Genomic DNA, 18,341 nt, shown 5'->3' with positions numbered 1-18,341 from the left:
CAACACGGGATCACATGCAACGTGGGATCACATGCAACGTGGGATCACATGCAACGTGGGATCACACGCAACATGGGATCACATGCAACGTGGGATCACATGCAACGTGGGATCACACGCAACGTGGGATCACACGCAACATGGGATCAGCTTCCCCACCACGTTTGGTCCTCCAGGGCAGCCCAGCAGATGCATGGAAGCCCCCCCTGAGCTGAGCAGGATGCAGCAGCCCAAGCGTTGGCTGCTGTTGGCTCTGCAGGGCCCAGCTCTGCTTCCCAGCCCTTCCCATCCATCCATTTCTGCTCCCATCCATCCATTTCTGCTCTCGTTCCGCTTTAAAATAACAAGGTTTGATTCAATGCAATAAACACTTTTTCCTCCTATTTCCGAGGCTGGTCAATATCCTGTCGTGGGCTCCACATGGTTTGCTCACACCGACATGCAGCTCGGTGCCAAACACGCATCCTGCCCCCAACCGCAGCCCTACAGCGGTGTCAAGGATGGAGGTTGGGCCAGTGTTGGTAATATGGGATGAGGGGGGTGATTGCTGAAGGTTTTACGGAGGGAGAGGTGGATATTTAGGGGGGAATCTGGGCCTGGGTTAGGAAGAGAGAGCACATAAATAGGGGAGTTGGGGTCTTTTATGGTCAGACAACATGTAAATAGGGGAATTGGGGCCTGATTAGGAAGAGAGGATTCACAGATGTAGGAACTGGGGTCTTATTTGGGAAGAATCACATAAATAGAGGAATTGGGGTCTTATATAGGAAGAGAGGATACACAGATGTGGATATTTAGGTGGGAATTTGGGTCTGGTTTAGGAAAAGTCAACACATTAATAGGGGAATTGGGGTCTTTTATGGAGAGACAACACGAAATAGGGGAACCGGGGTCTTTTTATGGAGGAACAACACCTAAATAGGGGAATTGGGGCCTGATTAGGATACACAGATGTAGGAATTGGGGTCTTATTTGGGAAGAGATGTCACACAAATAGGGGATTTGGGGTCTTTTATGGAGAGACATCACATAAATAGGGGAATTGGGGTCTGATTAGGAAGAGAGGATCCACAGATGTGGATATTTAGGTGGGAATCTGGGTCTGGTTTAGGAAAAGTCAACACATTAATAGGGGATTGGGGTCTTTTATGGAGAGACATCACATTAATAAGGGAACCGGGGTCTTTTATGGAGAGACAACATGTAAATAGGGGAAATGGGGTCTGATTAGGATACACAGATGTAGGAACTGGGGTCTTATTTGGGAAGAGACATCACATTAATAGGGGAATTGGCGTCTTTTATGGTCAGACAACAGATAAATAGGGGAACTGGGGTCTTATATAGGAAGAGAGGATCCACAGATGTGGATATTTAGGTGGGAATCTGGGTCTGGTTTAGGAAAGGTCAACACATTAATAGGGGAACTGGGGTCTTTTATGGTCAGAAAACACGTAAATAGAGGAATTGGGGCATTTTTTATGGAGGGACAACACATAAATAGGGGATTTGGGTCTTATTTAGGAAGAGACAACACATCAATAGGTAAATTGGGGCCTTATATAGGAAGAGAGGACACACAGATGTAGGAATTGAGGTCTTATTTGGGAAGAAACACATAAATAGGGGAACTGGGTCTTATTTAGGAAGAGACAGCACATTAATAGCGGGATTGGGGTCTTTTATGGAGAGACAACATATAAATAGGGGAATTGGGGTCAGATTAGGAAGAGAGGACCCACAGATGTGGATATTTAGGTGGGAATTGGGGTCTGGTTTAGGAAGAGACAACACAGAAATAGGGGAATTGGGGCCTTATTTAGGAAGAGAGGATCCACAGATGTAGGAACTGGGGTCTTATTTGGGAAGAATCACATAAATAGAGGAATTGGGGTCTTATATAGGAAGAGAGGATACACAGATGTGGATATTTAGGTGGGAATTGGGGTCTGGTTTAGGAAAAGTCAACACATTAATAGGGGAACTGGGGTCTTTTATGGAGAGATAACACCTAAATAGGGGAATTGGGGCCTGATTAGGATACACAGATGTAGGAATTGGGGTCTTATTTGGGAAGAGATGTCACATAAATAGGGGAATTGGAGTCTTTTATGGAGAGACATCACATTAATAGGGGAATTGGGGCCTTTTATGGTCAGACAACAGATAAATAGGGGAACTGGGGTCTTATATAGGAAGAGAGGATCCACAGATGTGGATATTTAGGTGGGAATTTGGGTCTGGTTTAGGAAAAGTCAACACATTAATAGGGGAACTGGGGTCTTTTATGGAGGAACAACACCTAAATAGGGGAATTGGGGCCTGATTAGGATACACAGATGTAGGAATTGGGGTCTTATTTGGGAAGAGATGTCACACAAATAGGGGATTTGGGGTCTTTTATGGAGAGACATCACATAAATAGGGGAATTGGGGTCTGATTAGGAAGAGAGGATCCACAGATGTGGATATTTAGGTGGGAATCTGGGTCTGGTTTAGGAAAAGTCAACACATTAATAGGGGAATTGGGGTCTTTTATGGAGAGACAACATGTAAATAGGGGAACTGGGGTCTTATTTAGGAAGAGACATGACATTAATAGGGGAATTGGGGTCTTTTATGGTCAGACAACACATAAATAGGGGAATTGGGGTCTGGTTTAGGAAAGGTCAACACATCAATAGGGGATGTGGGGCCTTTTATGGAGGAACAACATGTAAATAGGGGAACTGGGGTCTTTTTATGGAGAGACAGCACATCAATAGGGGAACTGGGGCCTGATTAGGATACACAGATGTAGGAATTGGGATCTTATTTGGGAAGAAACACATAAATAGGGGAATTGGGGTCTTTTATGGAGAGCCACCACATCAATAGGGGAATTGGGGACTGATTAGGAAGAGAGGATCCACAGATGTGGATATTTAGGTGGGAATTTGGGTCTGGTTTAGGAAGGGAGGACACAGATGTAGGAATGGGGTCTTATTTGGGAAGAGACAACACATAAATAAGGGGTTTTCTGTATTATTTAGGAAGAGAGGACACATAAATAGGGAGATTTGGGTCTTATTTAGGAAGAGACAGCACATTAATAGGGGAATCTGGGTCTTTTATGGAGAGATAACACGTAAATAGGGGAACTGGGGCCTGATTAGGAAGAGAGGACTCACAGATGCGGATATTTAGGTGGGAATTTGGGTCTGGTTTAGGAAAAGTCAACACATAAATAGGGGAATTGGGGTCTTTTATGGAGAGACAACACATAAATAGGGGAATTGGGGCCTTATATAGGAAGAGAGGATCCACAGATGTAGGAACTGGGGTCTTATTTGGGAAGAAACACATAAATAGAGGAATTGGGGTCTTATATAGGAAGAGAGGATCCACAGATGTGGATATTTAGGTGGGAATTGGGGTCTGGTTTAGGAAAAGTCAACACATTAATAGGGGAACTGGGGTCTTTTATGGAGGAACAACACCTAAATAGGGGAATTGGGGCCTGATTAGGATACACAGATGTAGGAATTGGGGTCTTATTTGGGAAGAGATGTCACACAAATAGGGGATTTGGGGTCTTTTATGGAGAGACATCACATAAATAGGGGATTTGGGGTCTTATTTAGAAAGAGACAACACATTAATAGGGGATTTGGGGTCTTTTATGGAGAGACAACATGTAAATAGGGGAATTGGGGTCTGATTAGGAAGAGAGGATCCACAGATGTGGATATTTAGGTGGGAATCTGGGTCTGGTTTAGGAAAAGTCAACACATTAATAGGGGAATTGGGGTCTTTTATGGAGAGATAACACGTAAATAGGGGAATTGGGGTCTTATTTAGGAAGGGACATCACATAAATAAGGGAATTGGGGTCTTTTATGGTCAGACAACACATAAATAGGGGAATTGGGGTCTGGTTTAGGAAAGGTCAACACATCAATAGGGGATTTGGGGCCTTTTATGGAGGAACAACATGTAAATAGGGGAATTGGGGCCTATTTATGGAGAGACAACACATCAATAGGGGAATTGGGGCCTGATTAGGATACACAGATGTAGGAATTGGGATCTTATTTAGGAAGAGATGTCACATAAATAGGGGAATTGGGGTCTTATTTAGGAAGAGACAGCACATTAATAGGGGAACTGGGGTCTTATATAGGAAGAGAGGACCCACAGATGTGGATATTTAGGTGGGAATCGGGGTCTGGTTTAGGAAGAGACATCACGTAAATAGGGGAATTGGGGCCTTATTTAGGAAGGGACATCACATCAATAGGGGAATTGGGGTCTTTTATGGTCAGACAACACATCAATAGGGGATTTGGGGCCTTTTATGGAGGAACAACATGTAAATAGGGGAACTGGGGTCTTTTTATGGAGAGACAACACATCAATAGGGGAATTGGGGTCTGATTAGGATACACAGATGTAGGAATTGGGATCTTATTTAGGAAGAGACACATAAATAGGGGAATTGGGGTCTTTTATGGAGAGACATCACATTAATAGGGGATTTGGGGTCTTTTATGGTCAGACAACAGATAAATAGGGGAATTGGGGTCTTATATAGGAAGAGAGGACTCACAGATGTGGATATTTAGGTGGGAATCTGTGTCTGGTTTAGGAAGAGACAACACATAAATAGGGGAATTGGGGTCTGATTAGGATACACAGATGTAGGAATTGGGGTCTTATTTGGGAAGAAACACATAAATACGGGAACTGGGTCTTATTTAGGAAGAGACAGCACATTAATAGGGGAATTGGGGTCTTTTATGGTCAGACAACATATAAATAGGGGAACTGGGGTCTGATTAGGAAGAGAAGATCCACAGATGTAGGAACTGGGGTCTTATTTGACAAGAAACACATAAAATAGGGGAACTGGGTCTTATTTAGGAAGAGACATCACATTAATAGGGGAATTGGGGTTGTTTTATGGAGACACAACACAGAAATAGGGGAATTGGGGTCTGATTAGGAAGGGAGGATACACAGATGTAGGAACTGGGGTCTTATTTGGGAAGAAACACATAAATAGGGGATTTGGGGTCTTTTATGGTCAGACAACACATAAATAGTGGAATTGGGGTCTGATTAGGAAGAGAGGATCCACAGATGTGGATATTTAGGGGGGAATTTGGGTCTGGTTTAGGAAGAGACATCACATTAATAGGGGAATTGGGGTCTGATTAGGATACACAGATGTAGGAACTGGGGCCTTATTTGGGAAGAGATGTCACATAAATAGGGGGATTTGGGGTCTTTTATGGAGAGACATCACATCAATAGGGGAACCAGGGTCTTTTTATGGAGAGACAACATGTAAATAGGGGAAATGGGACCTTTTATGGAGGAACAACACATAAATAGGGGAATTGGGGTCTTTTATGGAGAGACAACACGTAAATAGGGGAACTGGGGTCTGATTTGGATACGGAGATGTAGGAATTGGGGTCTTATTTGGGAAGAAACACATAAATACAGGAACTGGGGTCTTTTATGGAAAGATAACACGTAAATAGGGGAATTGGGGTCTTATTTAGGAAGAGATATCACATAAATAGGGGAATTGGGGTCTTTTATGGAGGAACAACACCTAAATAGGGGAATTGGGGCCTGATTAGGATACAGAGATGTAGGAACTGGGGTCTTATTTGGGAAGAGACATCACATCAATAGGGGATTTGGGGTCTTTTATGGTCAGCCATCACATCAATAGGGGAACTGGGGCCTGATGAGGAAGGGAGGATACAAGCGGGCACCCGCGGTGACGTCAGTACCGCGCGCCGCCGCGTGACGTCAGTACTGCGCGCCGATGTGTGACGTCATTTCTGCGCGACGGGCAGCGGTTGCCATGGAGGCGGCTGGGGGATCGTTGGGAGGAGGAAGAAGAAGAAGAGGAGGAGGCGGAATGGCTGCTGCAATCCCTGCAGCTGTGAGCCCAAATCCCAGCCCGGCCCTTCGGCCGCCTCGATCCGTGTCCTCACCGCCTCCCTCTGTTCCTTTCCTTTCTCTTTCAGGTACGAGGCCCTGCACGACTTCGAGCTCCAGAATCCAACCCGCGTCATCGAGTGGGCCGAGGGGAACCGTGAGTGGGGGGGGGGGGGGGGCTATGGGGATGGGTTGAGGCCTGTGGGGATGGATTGCGGCCTGTGGGGATGGATTGGGGCCTATGGGGATGGGTTGAGACCTATGGGGATGGGTTGAGGCCTATGGGGATGGGTTGGGGCCTATGGGGATGGATTGAGGCCTGTGGGGATGGATTGGGGCCTGTGGGGTGGATTGGGGCCTGTGGGGATGGATTGAGGCCTATGGGGATGTATTGGGGCCTATGGGGATGGACTGGGGCCTATGGGGATGGATTGGGGCCTATGGGGATGGGTTGGGGCCTATGGGGATGGACTGAGGCCTATGGGGATGGACTGGGGCCTATGGGGATGGATTGAGGCCTATGGGGATGGATTGGGGCCTATGGGGATGGGTTGAGGCCTATGGGGATGGACTGAGGCCTATGGGAGAGAAGAGATGCTATGGGGATGGGTTGAGGCCTATGGGAGAAGATGGGTGCTATGGGGCTGGATTGGGGTGTATGGGGGAGGAGAGGTGCCATAGGGCTGGGTTGAGGCCTATGGGAGAAGATGGGGCCTATGGGGATGGGTTGAGGCCTATGGGGATGGACTGGGGCCTATGGGGATGGGTTGAGGCCTATGGGGATGGGTTGAGGCCTATGGGGATGGATTGGGGCCTATGGGGATGGATTGGGGCCTATGGGGATGGATTGGGGCCTATGGGGATGGGTTGAGGCCTATGGGGATGGGTTGGGGCCTATGGGGATGGACTGGGGCCTATGGGGATGGACTGGGGCCTATGGGGATGGACTGGGGCCTATGGGGATGGATTGAGGCCTATGGGAGAAGATGGGGGCCATGGGGCTGGATTGAGGCCTATGGGATAGTAGAGGTGCCATGGGGCTGTATTGAGGTCTATGGGAGAAGATGGGGGCCATGGGGCTGGGTTGGGGTCTATGGGGGAGTAGAGGTGCTATGGGGCTGGATTGAGGTCTATGGGATAGTAGAGGTGCCATGGGGCTGTATTGAGGTCTATGGGAGAAGATGGGGACCATGGGGCTGGGTTGAGGCCTGTGGGACAGTAGAGGTGCCATAGGGATGTGTTGGGGCCTATGGGAGAAGATGGGTGCTATGGGGCTGGGCTGGGGTCTGTGGGAGAGGAGAGGTGTTATGGGGCTGGATTGGAGCCTATGGGAGAAGATGGGTTCTATGGGGCTGGGTTGGGGTGTATGGGGGAGGAGAGGTGCTATGGGGCTGGGTTGGGGCCTGTGAGGGAGTAGAGGTGCCTAGGGATGGGTTGGAGCCTATGGGAGAAGTGCTATGGGGCTGGATTGGGGCCTGTGGATAGTAGAGGTGCCATGGGGCTGGATTGGGATCTATGGGAGAGTAGAGGTGCCATGAGGTTGGGCTGGGGTCTATGGGAGAGTATAGATGCTATGGGGCTGGGTAGAGGCCTATGGGAGAGTAGAGGTGCCATGGGGCTGGGTTGGGGTCTATGGCGGAGGGGAGATGCCATGGGGCTGGGTTGGGGCCTGTGGGGGAGTAGAGGTGCCATGGGGCTGGGTTGAGGACTATGGGAGAAGAGAAATGCTATGGGGCTGGATTGAGGCCTATGGGGGAAGATGGGTGCTATGGGGCTGGGTTGGGGCCTGTGGGAAAGTAGAGGTGCCATGGGGCTGGATTGAGGTCTATGGGAGAAGATGGGTGCTATGGGGATGGGATTGGGTCTGTGGGGGAGTAGAGGTGCCATGGGGCTGTACTGGGGCCTATGGGAGAAGATGGCTGCTATGGGGCTGGGTTGGGGCCTATGGAGAGTAGAGGTGCTATGGGGCTGGGTTGAGGCCTATAGTTGAAGTGCTATGGGGCTGGGCTGGGGCCTGTGGAGAGCAGAGGTGCTATGGGGCTGGGGCCTATGGGAGAAGTGCTATGGGACTGGATTAGGGCCTATGGGAGAGTAGAGGTGCTATGGGGCTGGGTTGAGGACTATGGGAGAAGTGTTATGGGGATGGATTGAGGCCTATGGGAGAAGGTGTGGGCCATGGGGCTGGGTTGGGGCCTATGGAGAGTAGAGGTGCCATAGGGCTGGGCTGGGGCCTATGGGAGAAGATGGGTGCCATGGGGCTGGGTTGGGGTGTATGGGGTAGTAGAGGTGTCCCTTAGGGAGGGAGGGAGGTGGGGTGTATCTCTCACTGCATCCCTGTGTCACCCACAGGTGTCTGCGTGGCCGGCTATGGCTGCTCTGCCAGGAATGAGATCCTGCAGCTGCTGCTGCCGCCAACACTGCAAGCAAAGGAGAGACAGGTGGGGGATGGAGGCGGGTGATGCAGGCGGGTGGGAGCTGCAGCAATTCTGCTTCCAAGTGGGTGATGCATTTTTGTGCATGAAGCGACCAGGCTGCATTTTGCAACCATTAAAAGGGCAGCAATGACTTTGCTTTTCATGTTTAGGGGCTGTGTCCGGAGAGAGATTTAAAGGTGGAATGTGGAGGATTCTCCAACCGCCCCATTTACAGCCTGAAACACGTGCAAGGAACCAGGTATGGCCAGCAAGGCCCATATGGGGCTTAAGTGGACGTGGCTGCCCCATAGGTGGACGTGGCAGCCCCATAGGTGGACGTGGCTGCCCCATAAGTGGACGTGGCTGCCCCATAAGTGGACGTGGCTGCCCCATAAGTGGACGTGGCTGCCCCATAAGTGGACGTGGCTGCCTCCATGGGGTCCCCATTCCCTATAGGACCTGTCCTCACTATGGGGTCTGCATTGACCATGGGGGTCCTCACCTCCTATAGGGCCCCAATGGGGTCGGAACCAGTGGTTGTAATAGGGTCGGAACCAGCAGGTCCAATGGGGTCGGAACCAGCAGGTCCAATGGGGTCGGAACCAGCAGGCTGCGTGCTTTACCTCCCTCCATGTGTCTCCATGTGAGCTCCTGGAAGGCAGTTGGCAAGCAGAGCATGCTCCCAGCTACCATACTGGGGGGCCAATTGGGCCCATGGAGCTCTATGAGGTTCTGTTTGTCTCCCCAGCTTGCTGGTGAGCAGCGGCCCTCCCGACAGCTCCATCCAGCTCTGGGAGATGCCAGCAGAGGACTCCGGTAAGGGAACGTGCTTTGCATAACAATGGGCAGCTCCTCATGGCCCCCAGTCTCCATCCCCGTTGCTCCCAATCTCCATCCCCGTTGCTCCCCGTTGCTCCCAGTGTCCATCCCCGTTGCTCCCAGTGTCCATCCCCGTTGCTCCCAGTCTCCAACCCTGTTGCTCCCCGTTGCTCCCAATGTCCAACCCCGTAGCTCCCAATGTCCATCCTGGTTGCTCCCCGTCTCCATCCCGGTTGCTCCCTGTCTCTGTCCCCATTGCTCCCAATGGTCTCCAACCCCGTTGCTCCCAATGGTCTCCATCCCCGTTGCTCCCAATGATCTCCATCCCCGTTGCTCCCAATGGTCTCCAACCCCGTTGCTCCCAATGGTCTCCAACCCCGTTGCTCCCAATGATCTTCAACCCCGTTGCTCCCAATGATCTCCATCCCCGTTGCTCCCAATGATCTCCAACCCCATTGCTCCCAATGATCTCCAAGCCCGTTGCTCCCAATGATCTCCAACCCTGTTGCTCCCAATGATCTCCGTCCCCATTGCTCCCAATGGTCTCCATCCCCGTTGCTCCCAATGATCTCCAACCCTGTTGCTCCCAATGATCTCCAACCCCGTTGCTCCCGATGTCCATCCCCATAGCTCCCGATGTCCATCCCCATTGCTCCCAATCTCCAATTGCTCCCAGTCTCCAACCCTGTTGCTCCCAGTCTCCAACCCTGTTGCTCCCAATCTCCAACCCTGTTGCTCCCAATTCCCATAGCTCCCAATGTCCATTCCCGTAGCTCCCAATGTCCATCCCGGTTGCTCCCCATCTCTGTCCCCGTTGCTCCCAATGTCCGTCCCCGTAGCTCCGAGTCTCCATCCCGTTGCTCCCCGTCTCCATCCCCATTGCTCCCAATGTCCAACTGTTCCCAATGTCCAACCCCGTTGCTCCCGATCTCCATCCCGATTGCTCCCACTCTCCATCCCCATTGCTCCCCATCATCTCCACCCGATTGGTCCCAATCATCTCCAACTGCTCCCAATGATCTCCGTCCCCGTTGCTCCCAATGATCTCCAACCCCGTTGCTCCCCATTGTCTCCAACCCCGTTGCTCCCAATCTCCGTCCCCGTTGCTCCCAATGGTCTCCATCCCCATTGCTCCCGATCATCTCCAACCCCATAGCTCCCAATGTCCAACCCCATAGCTCCCGATCTGCAACCCCATAGCTCCCAATGTCCATCCCCATAGCTCCCAATCTCCAACCCCGATCTGCAGCTTTCCGTGGGGTTTGGGAGATCCCCAAAGCTTTGCCATCATTCCTTACTGGCTGCCTTGGAAGGAGTGGAGTGTTTTAGTTCCGTAGTTGCTTTTGGCTTTGCATGGCATCTCTACCCAACAACATAACCTTATGCATTACCCTCTACCCAATGCATCTCAATGTAACCTCATGCATTACTCTCTACTTACAGCCTTCTTGTCTCTCTTCCCCACAGATGTCATTAAATCCCTGAGTGCCATCCCGACAGATAACAGCCCTGGGGAGAGCTGGGCAAAACTTGCCACCATTTCTGTTAGAGCCCCGTGGGTCCTGCATGGCTGCAGGCTGAGCAGCACCCACATCACGGAGCTGGAGTCGCAGAAGAAGGTGTTCACAGCAGGTACCCACCCCATAGGGCTGGGAGCGTTGAGGGCACACGAGTGGCAAACCTTCATTGTGCTGCCTTTGGTCGTGGAGTGATAGAACGGCCTGGGCTGCAAAGGATCACAGTGATCATGGAGTTCCAACCCCCTGCTGTGTGCAGGGTCACCAACCAGCAGCTGCCCAGAGCCACATCCAGCCTGGCCTTGAATGCCTGCAGGGATGGGGCATCCACAGCCTCCTTGGGCAACCTGTTCCAGTGCGTCACCATCCTCTGCATGAAAAACCTCCTCTGCTGTTGCTTTTGCTGCAAGGAGGCTGCATTTATAACCCAAACCAAGCAGGGGGGGGGTTGTTTCCTCCATGCTTTGTGCACGCTTTGAGGCTTACAGACCGCAGCATCCCCCCCCTCCATGCAAACACCTGAGATCTGCTCCTCTCTTCCAGCCTCCAGCAGCAACGAGGAGCTCAGCAGCCTGGCCTTCCTGGATGCCAACACCTCGCTGCTGTGCTGCACGGCGGGGCAGCTGTGCATGGCCGATATCCGGCAGCACAACCCGCTGCAGGCTGCTCCCATCCCGTCGGCGCAGGGCGGGCAATGCTGGCGCATGGCAGTGGGCTGCAGAGCTCCGTGCTCTGAGCCGAGCTCCCGGCCCATCGCGTGCCTCTCGAGTGCAGGGCAGCTGGTCCTGCTGGATGCAAGGAAAGCCTCGCAGTGTTTGGCCACAGCCAAGTGCAGAGTTCCAGCTTGCAGCTCCAGCGCCGAGTTCCTGAGCGTCTCCTGGGCTCCTGCTCTGGAGGGCTGCCTTGCTGTTTCAGGTGGGTGCTCTGCAAGGAGAGCTCCTCTTCTGGATGTTGGTTTGTGTCACCCTATGGTTTTAAATGTCCTGTTTTGGGGGATGTTTGGAGCTAATTGCCCCCACCTGCCTCCAGCAATTACAGCAGCGTGATGCCCAGCTCCATTTTAGGGCTCTCCCAGCTCCATTTTAGGGCTCTCATAGCTTCGATCTGGGGCTCTCCCAGCTCCATTTTAGGGCTCTCCCGGCTCCGATCTGGGGCTCTCCCGGCTCCAATTTTGGGCTCTCCCAGCTCCAATTTTGGGCTCTCCCAGCTCCATTTTAGGGCTCTCCCACCTCCAACGTGGGGCTCTCCCGGCTCCAATTTTGGGCTCTCCCAGCTCCAATCTGGGACTCCCAACTCCAGTGTGGGTCTCTCCCAGCTCCAATTTAGGGCTCTCCCAGCTCCAATTTAGGGCTCTCCCAGCTCCAATCTGGGGCTCCCAGCTCCAATCTGGGGCTCCCAGCTCCATTTTAGGGCTCTCCCGGCTCCAATTTAGGGCTCTCCCGGCTCCATTTTTAGGGCTCTCCCAGCTCCAATTTTGGGCTCTCCCGGCTCCAATTTAGGGCTCTCCCAGCTCCAATTTAGGGCTCTCCCAGCTCCAATCTGGGGCTCCCAGCTCCATTTTAGGGCTCTCCCGGCTCCAATTTAGGGCTCTCCCGGCTCCATTTTTAGGGCTCTCCCAGCTCCATTTTAGGGCTCTCCCGGCTCCAATTTTGGGCTCTCCCGGCTCCAACGTGGGTCTCTGCCAGCCCCAACGTGGGTCTCTCTCAGCTCCAATTTTGGGCTCTCCCGGCTCCATTTTAGGGCTCTCCCGGCTCCAATTTTGGGCTCTCCCGGCTCCAATTTTGGGCTCTCACAGCTCCAACGTGGGTCTCTCACAGCTCCATTTTAGGGCTCTCCTAGCTTCTCCCAATGGAGACCACGGCCCTTCACAATCCCATCCCATCCGTGGGGTTGTGCCCATCACATCACCTCCAACGGAAGGGGTTGGTGAGCTTTATGGAGCTGACGTGGGTCAGCTTCACAAACCGCATCCCATTGCACACCAGCACAGCCCGGGCTGCTGCCCTGCATGCTGCCCCTGCAGCCGGGAGGTGGGGATGGGTCGCTTCCATCTGCTGCAGCAACACGAGTTTGTTTTGCTGCTGCAGCAGCACGTGTTTGTTTTGCTGCCTTCGCCAGTCGCTTCTCAGCTGTGTTGCATTGAGGGCCGCGGGTCGGTGGGACTTATTGCTGCTGCAGTTGTGCCTCAGGGGTCTGCTCCATGCATCGAGACTCTTCTAAGCCCTGTTTTCCCTTTAAGGCTTCGATGGGACCGTCAGCATCTACGACACGCGCAGCTGGGACGGCGCCGGGCGCGAAGCTCAGCCGCTCTTTGTGCACAAAGGCCACGCGTTCGGGGAGCACCGCCGGGTGACGGCGCACGCCTGGCACCCCCAGAAAGCACGAACTGTGCTGTCTGCAGCCACCGACGGCTCCTTGCACGTCTGGGATTGGGTGCAGCCTCACGGCAGCTGAGGGCAGGCGCTGCTTGGGGGGCTTGCCTGCTTTGTTTGGAGGTGCAGAGCAGAGCCGGGCTGCTGCAACATGGAGTCGTGAGGGCTGTTCCTTTTGCTCTGCAGTCCCATTTGTTGTTGGGTTGAGTTTTATGGGGGCTGTTCCTTTTGCTCTGCAGTCCCATGTATTGTTGGGATGAGTTTTATGGGGGCTATTCCTTTTGCTCTGCAGTCCCATGTGTTGTTGGGTTGAGTTTTGCAAGGGCTGTTCCTTTTGCTCTGCACTCTTTGGGATGGGTTTTTGTGGGGGCTGTACCTTTTGCTCTGCACCCCCTTGTATTGTTGGGATGGGTTTTATGAGGGCTGTTCCTTTTGCTCTGCAGTCCCATGTATTGTTGGGATGAGTTTTATGTAGGGCTGTTCCTTTTGCTCTGCACCCCCATTTGTTGTTGGGATGGGTTTTGCAGGGGCTGTTCTTTTGCTCTGCACTCTTTGGGATGGGATTTGGGGCTGTTCCTTTTGCTCTGCACCCCCTTGTATTGTTGGGTTGAGTTTTGCAAGGGCTGTTCCTTTTGCTCTGCACTGTTAGGGCTGGGTTTTATGTAGGGCTGTTCCTTTTGCTCTGCACTTATTGGGCTGAGTTTTGGGGCTGTTCCTTTTGCTCTGCAGTCCCATTTGTTGTTGGGCTGAGTTTTGCAAGGGCTGTTCCTTTTGCTCTGCACCGTTTGGGATGGGTTTTACGTAGGGCTGTTCCTTTTGCTCTGCACTTATTGGGCTGAGTTTTGGGGCTGTTCCTTTTGCTCTGCACTCCCTGTGCTGCTGCGCTGAGTTTCGACCACATTGTTTGCTCCGTTCTCACCGTCGTTCCATTGCATTTTCTTGCCCTCGCGAGGCTCAGAAGGAAAAAAGAAAAGCAAGAATTAAAACGAAACGAAACCCACCAACAAAGCAGCAAAGCTGGAGCACAATGCGAGGAAATAGGAACCGCCGGCCTTCCTGTTGGTGTTGCATCCCGTGTGTGTGTGTGTGTGTGCAGGGCAGGAAGCCGCAGCGGGAGGCAGCAGTGCAGGAGGAGCAGCCCTTCCTGCTGCCAGCATCGCCCTGCCCCCTCCAAGCAGCAGCACCCGGCTGGGAGGAGGCCTGCATGCAGCTGCTGCAACGGCTGGCTGCAGGAGCAACCCCACATGCAACTTGCTGGGGGTGAGGAGCTGCAGGTTGGAGCCTGCAGTGCAAAGGGGATGCGGCACCACGCTGTGTTGTGCATTCACCGCGCTGTGTTGCATGCTCACCACGCTGTGTTGTGCATTCACCACGCTGTTGCATGTTCACCACGCCGTGTTGCTGGTGCCAAACAACCTTTGTGCTGTTGTTGATCCACGTCCTGTTTTGCTCTGCTTTGCTTTGGGGCTGGGGACAGGTGGGGACAGGAGGTGAGCAGCGGCCAAGGCCGGAATGCAGCTGTGTGCTGGGAAATACAGCTGGGTGCTGGGAATGTGTGCTGGGAATGGAGCTGTGTGCTGGGAATGCGACGTGCCGGCTGTGCTGTGTCATGCACCAGGCTGTTCTGTGTCATGGCAACGGCTGCAGAGCTGCGTGGGCTGAGTCGAGCTGCAGGCGATGAGCTGCTGCAAGAGCTGCTGTAGGAGCTGCAGGCGATGATGAGCTGCAGGAGCTGCAGGCAATGATGAGCTGCAGGTGATGAGCTGCAGGAGCTGCAGGCAATGAGCTGCAGGCAATGATGAGCTGCAGGAGCTGCAAAGCTGCAGCCCGGTGCAGCACAGCTCCTGCTTGTCTCTCTTGCACCCCAGCAAAGCCAGAGCAGCTGAGCAGCGGGGCTGAGCGCTCCCACTTTGCTTTGGGTTTCGCCATCTCTCCCTTTGCTCTTATCTGCTGCAGGAGAGCTGGGCTGAGGGCTGCAGGGCTGCAGGGCCGGGGCTGCAGAGCCGTGACCCCATTTCACATGGCAGCCACGGGGTTGCAGAGGGAAGCAAATCTGCTGCTCCTTGCAGGGAAGTGCTGCTGAAGTAACAGCTTCCAGCAGCTGCGCTTCCCTTTTCGTGTCGGCTCGTTGTTCCCCTCCCCCCTTCCATTCCAGCTTATAGAACAGCAAGTGCTCGGCGGCGTGCAGAGGGATCTCCTTTGGCTGCAGGGCCGGGAAGGGCGCACGGAGCACAGACAGCTCACCCCATGCAGGGTGGGCTGCTGCAAAGGAGCTGCTGCCTGCTGCTCTGAGCTCAGCTGCTTGCTTTGCTGCTTGCTTTGCTGCTTGCTTTGCTGCTTGCTTTGCTGCTTGCTTTGCTGCTTGCTTTGCTGCCGGCCGTGCTGAGTGTCCTGCTGTTCCTCCAGATGGATGCAGGCATTGCCATCCCAGCAGCGCAGCGTGCTCTGCTTGCAGCCATCCTGCAGAGCCTTTTGTGCACCAAAAGCATTGCCAATGGCTTTGGGCTGCCAGAGGGCAGCAAGGTGCAGCCAGCAGCGTTTCGGCACCGCCCGGCCTTGCACTTTGATTGCAACCTCGTGAGCTCATCACAGCTTTGTGATCCTCCGTGTGCCCAAGGTCAGCACCGCGGGCTGCAGCCAGGGCTGCACCCAGGGGACCTTTGGTGCTGCAGCATCGATCCGGGACGGCTTTCCTGCCATCAGGGCTTGGGGACGTGGAGCCGCAGCAGCCCTGAGAGCTGGAAAGCAAAGCAAGGCCAAGAGATGAGAGCAATGGGGACCCCTTGGTGGCAACCCTTGGCATTGGGGACCCCTTGTTGAAACTCCCATGTCAATGGGGACCCCTTGTTGCCATCCTATGGCATCGATGTCCTCCTGTTGCCACCCCATGTCAATGGGGACCCCTTGGTGCCGCCCCACATCAATGGGAACCCCTTGTTGCCACCCCATGGCATCGGTGCCCTCCTGTTGCCACCCCACACCAATGGGGACCTCTTCTTGCCACTCCATGTCAATGGGGACCCCTTGGTGGCAACCCATGGTATTGGGGACCCTTTGTTGACACCCCACGTCAATGGGGACCCCTTGTTCCCAATCCCATGGCATTGCTGACCTCTTATTGCCATTCCACATCAATGGGGACCCCTTGATGCCACCCCATGGCACTGGGGACCCCTTGGTGGCAACCCATGGTATTGGGGACCCCTTGGTGACACCCCACGTCAATGGGGACCCCTTGGTGCCACCCCACATCAATGGGAACCCCTTGTTGCCACCCTACGTCAATGGGGACCCCTTGGTGACACCCCACGTCAATGGGAACCCCTTGTTGCCACCCCATGTCAATGGGGACCCCTTGGTGGCAACCCATGGTATTGGGGACCCTTTGTTGACACCCCACGTCAATGGGGACCCCTTGTTCCCAATCCCATGGCATTGCTGACCTCTTATTGCCATTCCACATCAATGGGGACCCCTTGGTGACACCCCATGGCATTGGGGACCCCTTGGTGCTACTCCATGTCAATGGGGACCCCTTGGTGACAACCCATTGCATCGGTGTCCTCTTGTTGCCACCCCATGGCATTGGGAACCCCTTGTTGCCACCCCACATCAATGGGGACGTCTTGTTGCCACTCCATGTCAATGGGAACCCCTTGGTGCCACCCCATGGAATTGGGGACCCCTTGGTGCCACTCCACGTCAATGGGGACCCCTTGTTGACACCCCCACATCAATGGGGACCCCTTGGTGCTGCCCCATGGCGTCAGTGTCCTCTTGTTGCCACCCCACGGCACTGGGGACCCCTTGTTTCCACCCCATGGCATCAGTGACCTCTTGTTGCCGCTCCATGTCAATGGGGAACCCTTCTTGCCACCCCACATCAATGGGGACCCCTTGGTGGCAACCCTTGGCATTGGGGACCACTTGGTGACACCCCACATCAATGGGGACCCCTTGTTGCCAATCCCATGGCATCAGTGTCATCTTGTTGCCACTCCATGTCAATGGGGACCACTTGGTGCTGCCCCACAGCAATGAGAACCCCTTGTTGCCACCCTACGTCAATGGGGACCCCTTGGTTCCACCCCATGGCATTGGGGACCCTTTGTTGCCACCCCACGTCAATGGGGACCCCTTGGTGCTACTCCATGTCAATGGGGACCCCTTGGTGGCAACCCTTGGCACTGGGGACCCTTTGGTGCTACCCCATGGCATCAATGTCCTCTTGTTGCCACCCCACATCAATGGGGACCTCTTGGTGGCAACCCATGGCATTAGGGACCCCTTGTTGACACCCCACATCAATGGGGACCCCTTGTTGCCAATCCCATGGCATCAGTGTCATCTTGTTGCCACCCTACGTCAATGGGGACCCCTTGGTGCCACCCCGTGGCATTGGGGACCCCTTGTTGACACCCCACATCAATGGGAACCCCTTGGTGACAACCCTTGGCATTAGGAACCCCTTGTTGCCACCCCACATCAATGGGGACCCCTTGGTGTCACCCCATGGCATTGGGGACCCCTTATGACACCCCATATCAATGGGAACCCCTTGATGCTACTCCATGTCAATGGGGACCCCTTGTTGCCACCCCTTGGCATTGGGGACCCCTTGTTGCCACCCCACATGGCATCACTGACCTCTTGTTGCCACTCCACGTCAATGGGGACCCCTTGTTGCCACCCCATGGCATCGGTGTCTTCTCGTTGCCACCCCATGGCACTGAGAACCCCTTGGTGGCAACCCTTGGCATTGGGGACCCCTTGTTGCCACCCCATGGCATCAGTGCCCTCTTGTTGCCACTCCACGTCAATGGGGACCCCTTGGTGCCACCCCATGGCATTGGGGACCCCTTGTTGCCACCCCACATGGCATCACTGACCTCTTGTTGCCACTCCACGTCAATGGGGACCCCTTGTTGCCACCCCACGGCATCGCTTTCCTTGGCAATGGGGGTCTGTGGGGTGGGGGTAGAAGAGAAGCACGGTGGTGGTGCTGCGGGTTGGGTTCGGTTTCGTGTGTGTTTCAGAGATTAATAAACTAGAATAATTTATTGGACAGGACACAGAGACGTCACGGGGGGGGGGGGGGGGAGGAAGAGAAGAAGCGGGTGTGAATCAACAGTACAAAGAAAGCGCTTTACAAAAGAGAAGGACCCACAGCTCACACCCCACTCACCCCTAAACAAGGGGGGGGGGCAGCTCGGACCCCCCCCACTCTGACCCCCAAACCCCCCCCTCGACCCCCATGTTGGGGCACAGGGCTGCCCCCAGGA

At 53.9% G+C, this 18,341-nt stretch overlaps 1 protein-coding gene across 1 annotated transcript; it reads left to right on the top strand.

The window, feature by feature from the left end:
* The first annotated feature begins 439 nt into the window (after positions 1-439).
* Positions 440-14,021, top strand: WDR73 (WD repeat domain 73). Its single transcript, XM_072344833.1, has 9 exons — positions 440-517; positions 5,784-5,941; positions 6,027-6,094; positions 8,287-8,375; positions 8,522-8,610; positions 9,100-9,167; positions 10,638-10,802; positions 11,231-11,602; positions 12,927-14,021. The coding sequence occupies exons 1-9, from the start codon at positions 440-442 to the stop codon at positions 13,139-13,141; spliced, it is 1,302 nt and encodes a 433-aa protein (XP_072200934.1). The 3' UTR covers positions 13,142-14,021.
* Positions 14,022-18,341: the final 4,320 nt, after the last annotated feature.

The sequence above is a fragment of the Excalfactoria chinensis genome, chromosome 1 (genome assembly GCF_039878825.1).
Source record: "Excalfactoria chinensis isolate bCotChi1 chromosome 1, bCotChi1.hap2, whole genome shotgun sequence".
NCBI lineage: Eukaryota > Metazoa > Chordata > Aves > Galliformes > Phasianidae > Excalfactoria > Excalfactoria chinensis.
Note: the sequence above shows the minus strand (reverse complement) of the source record. Positions and strands in the feature narration are given on the sequence as shown.

Excerpts from the sequence above, each read along its gene's own strand:
- WDR73 (XM_072344833.1), top strand. The coding sequence starts at position 440 with ATGCAGCTCGGTGCCAAACACGCATCCTGCCCCCAACCGCAGCCCTAC. Across the intron at positions 518-5,783 it reads AGGATGGAGGTTGGGCCAGT|TACCGCGCGCCGCCGCGTGA; the intron begins GTTGGTAATATG and ends CGGTGACGTCAG. Across the intron at positions 5,942-6,026 it reads CTGCTGCAATCCCTGCAGCT|GTACGAGGCCCTGCACGACT; the intron begins GTGAGCCCAAAT and ends TTTCTCTTTCAG.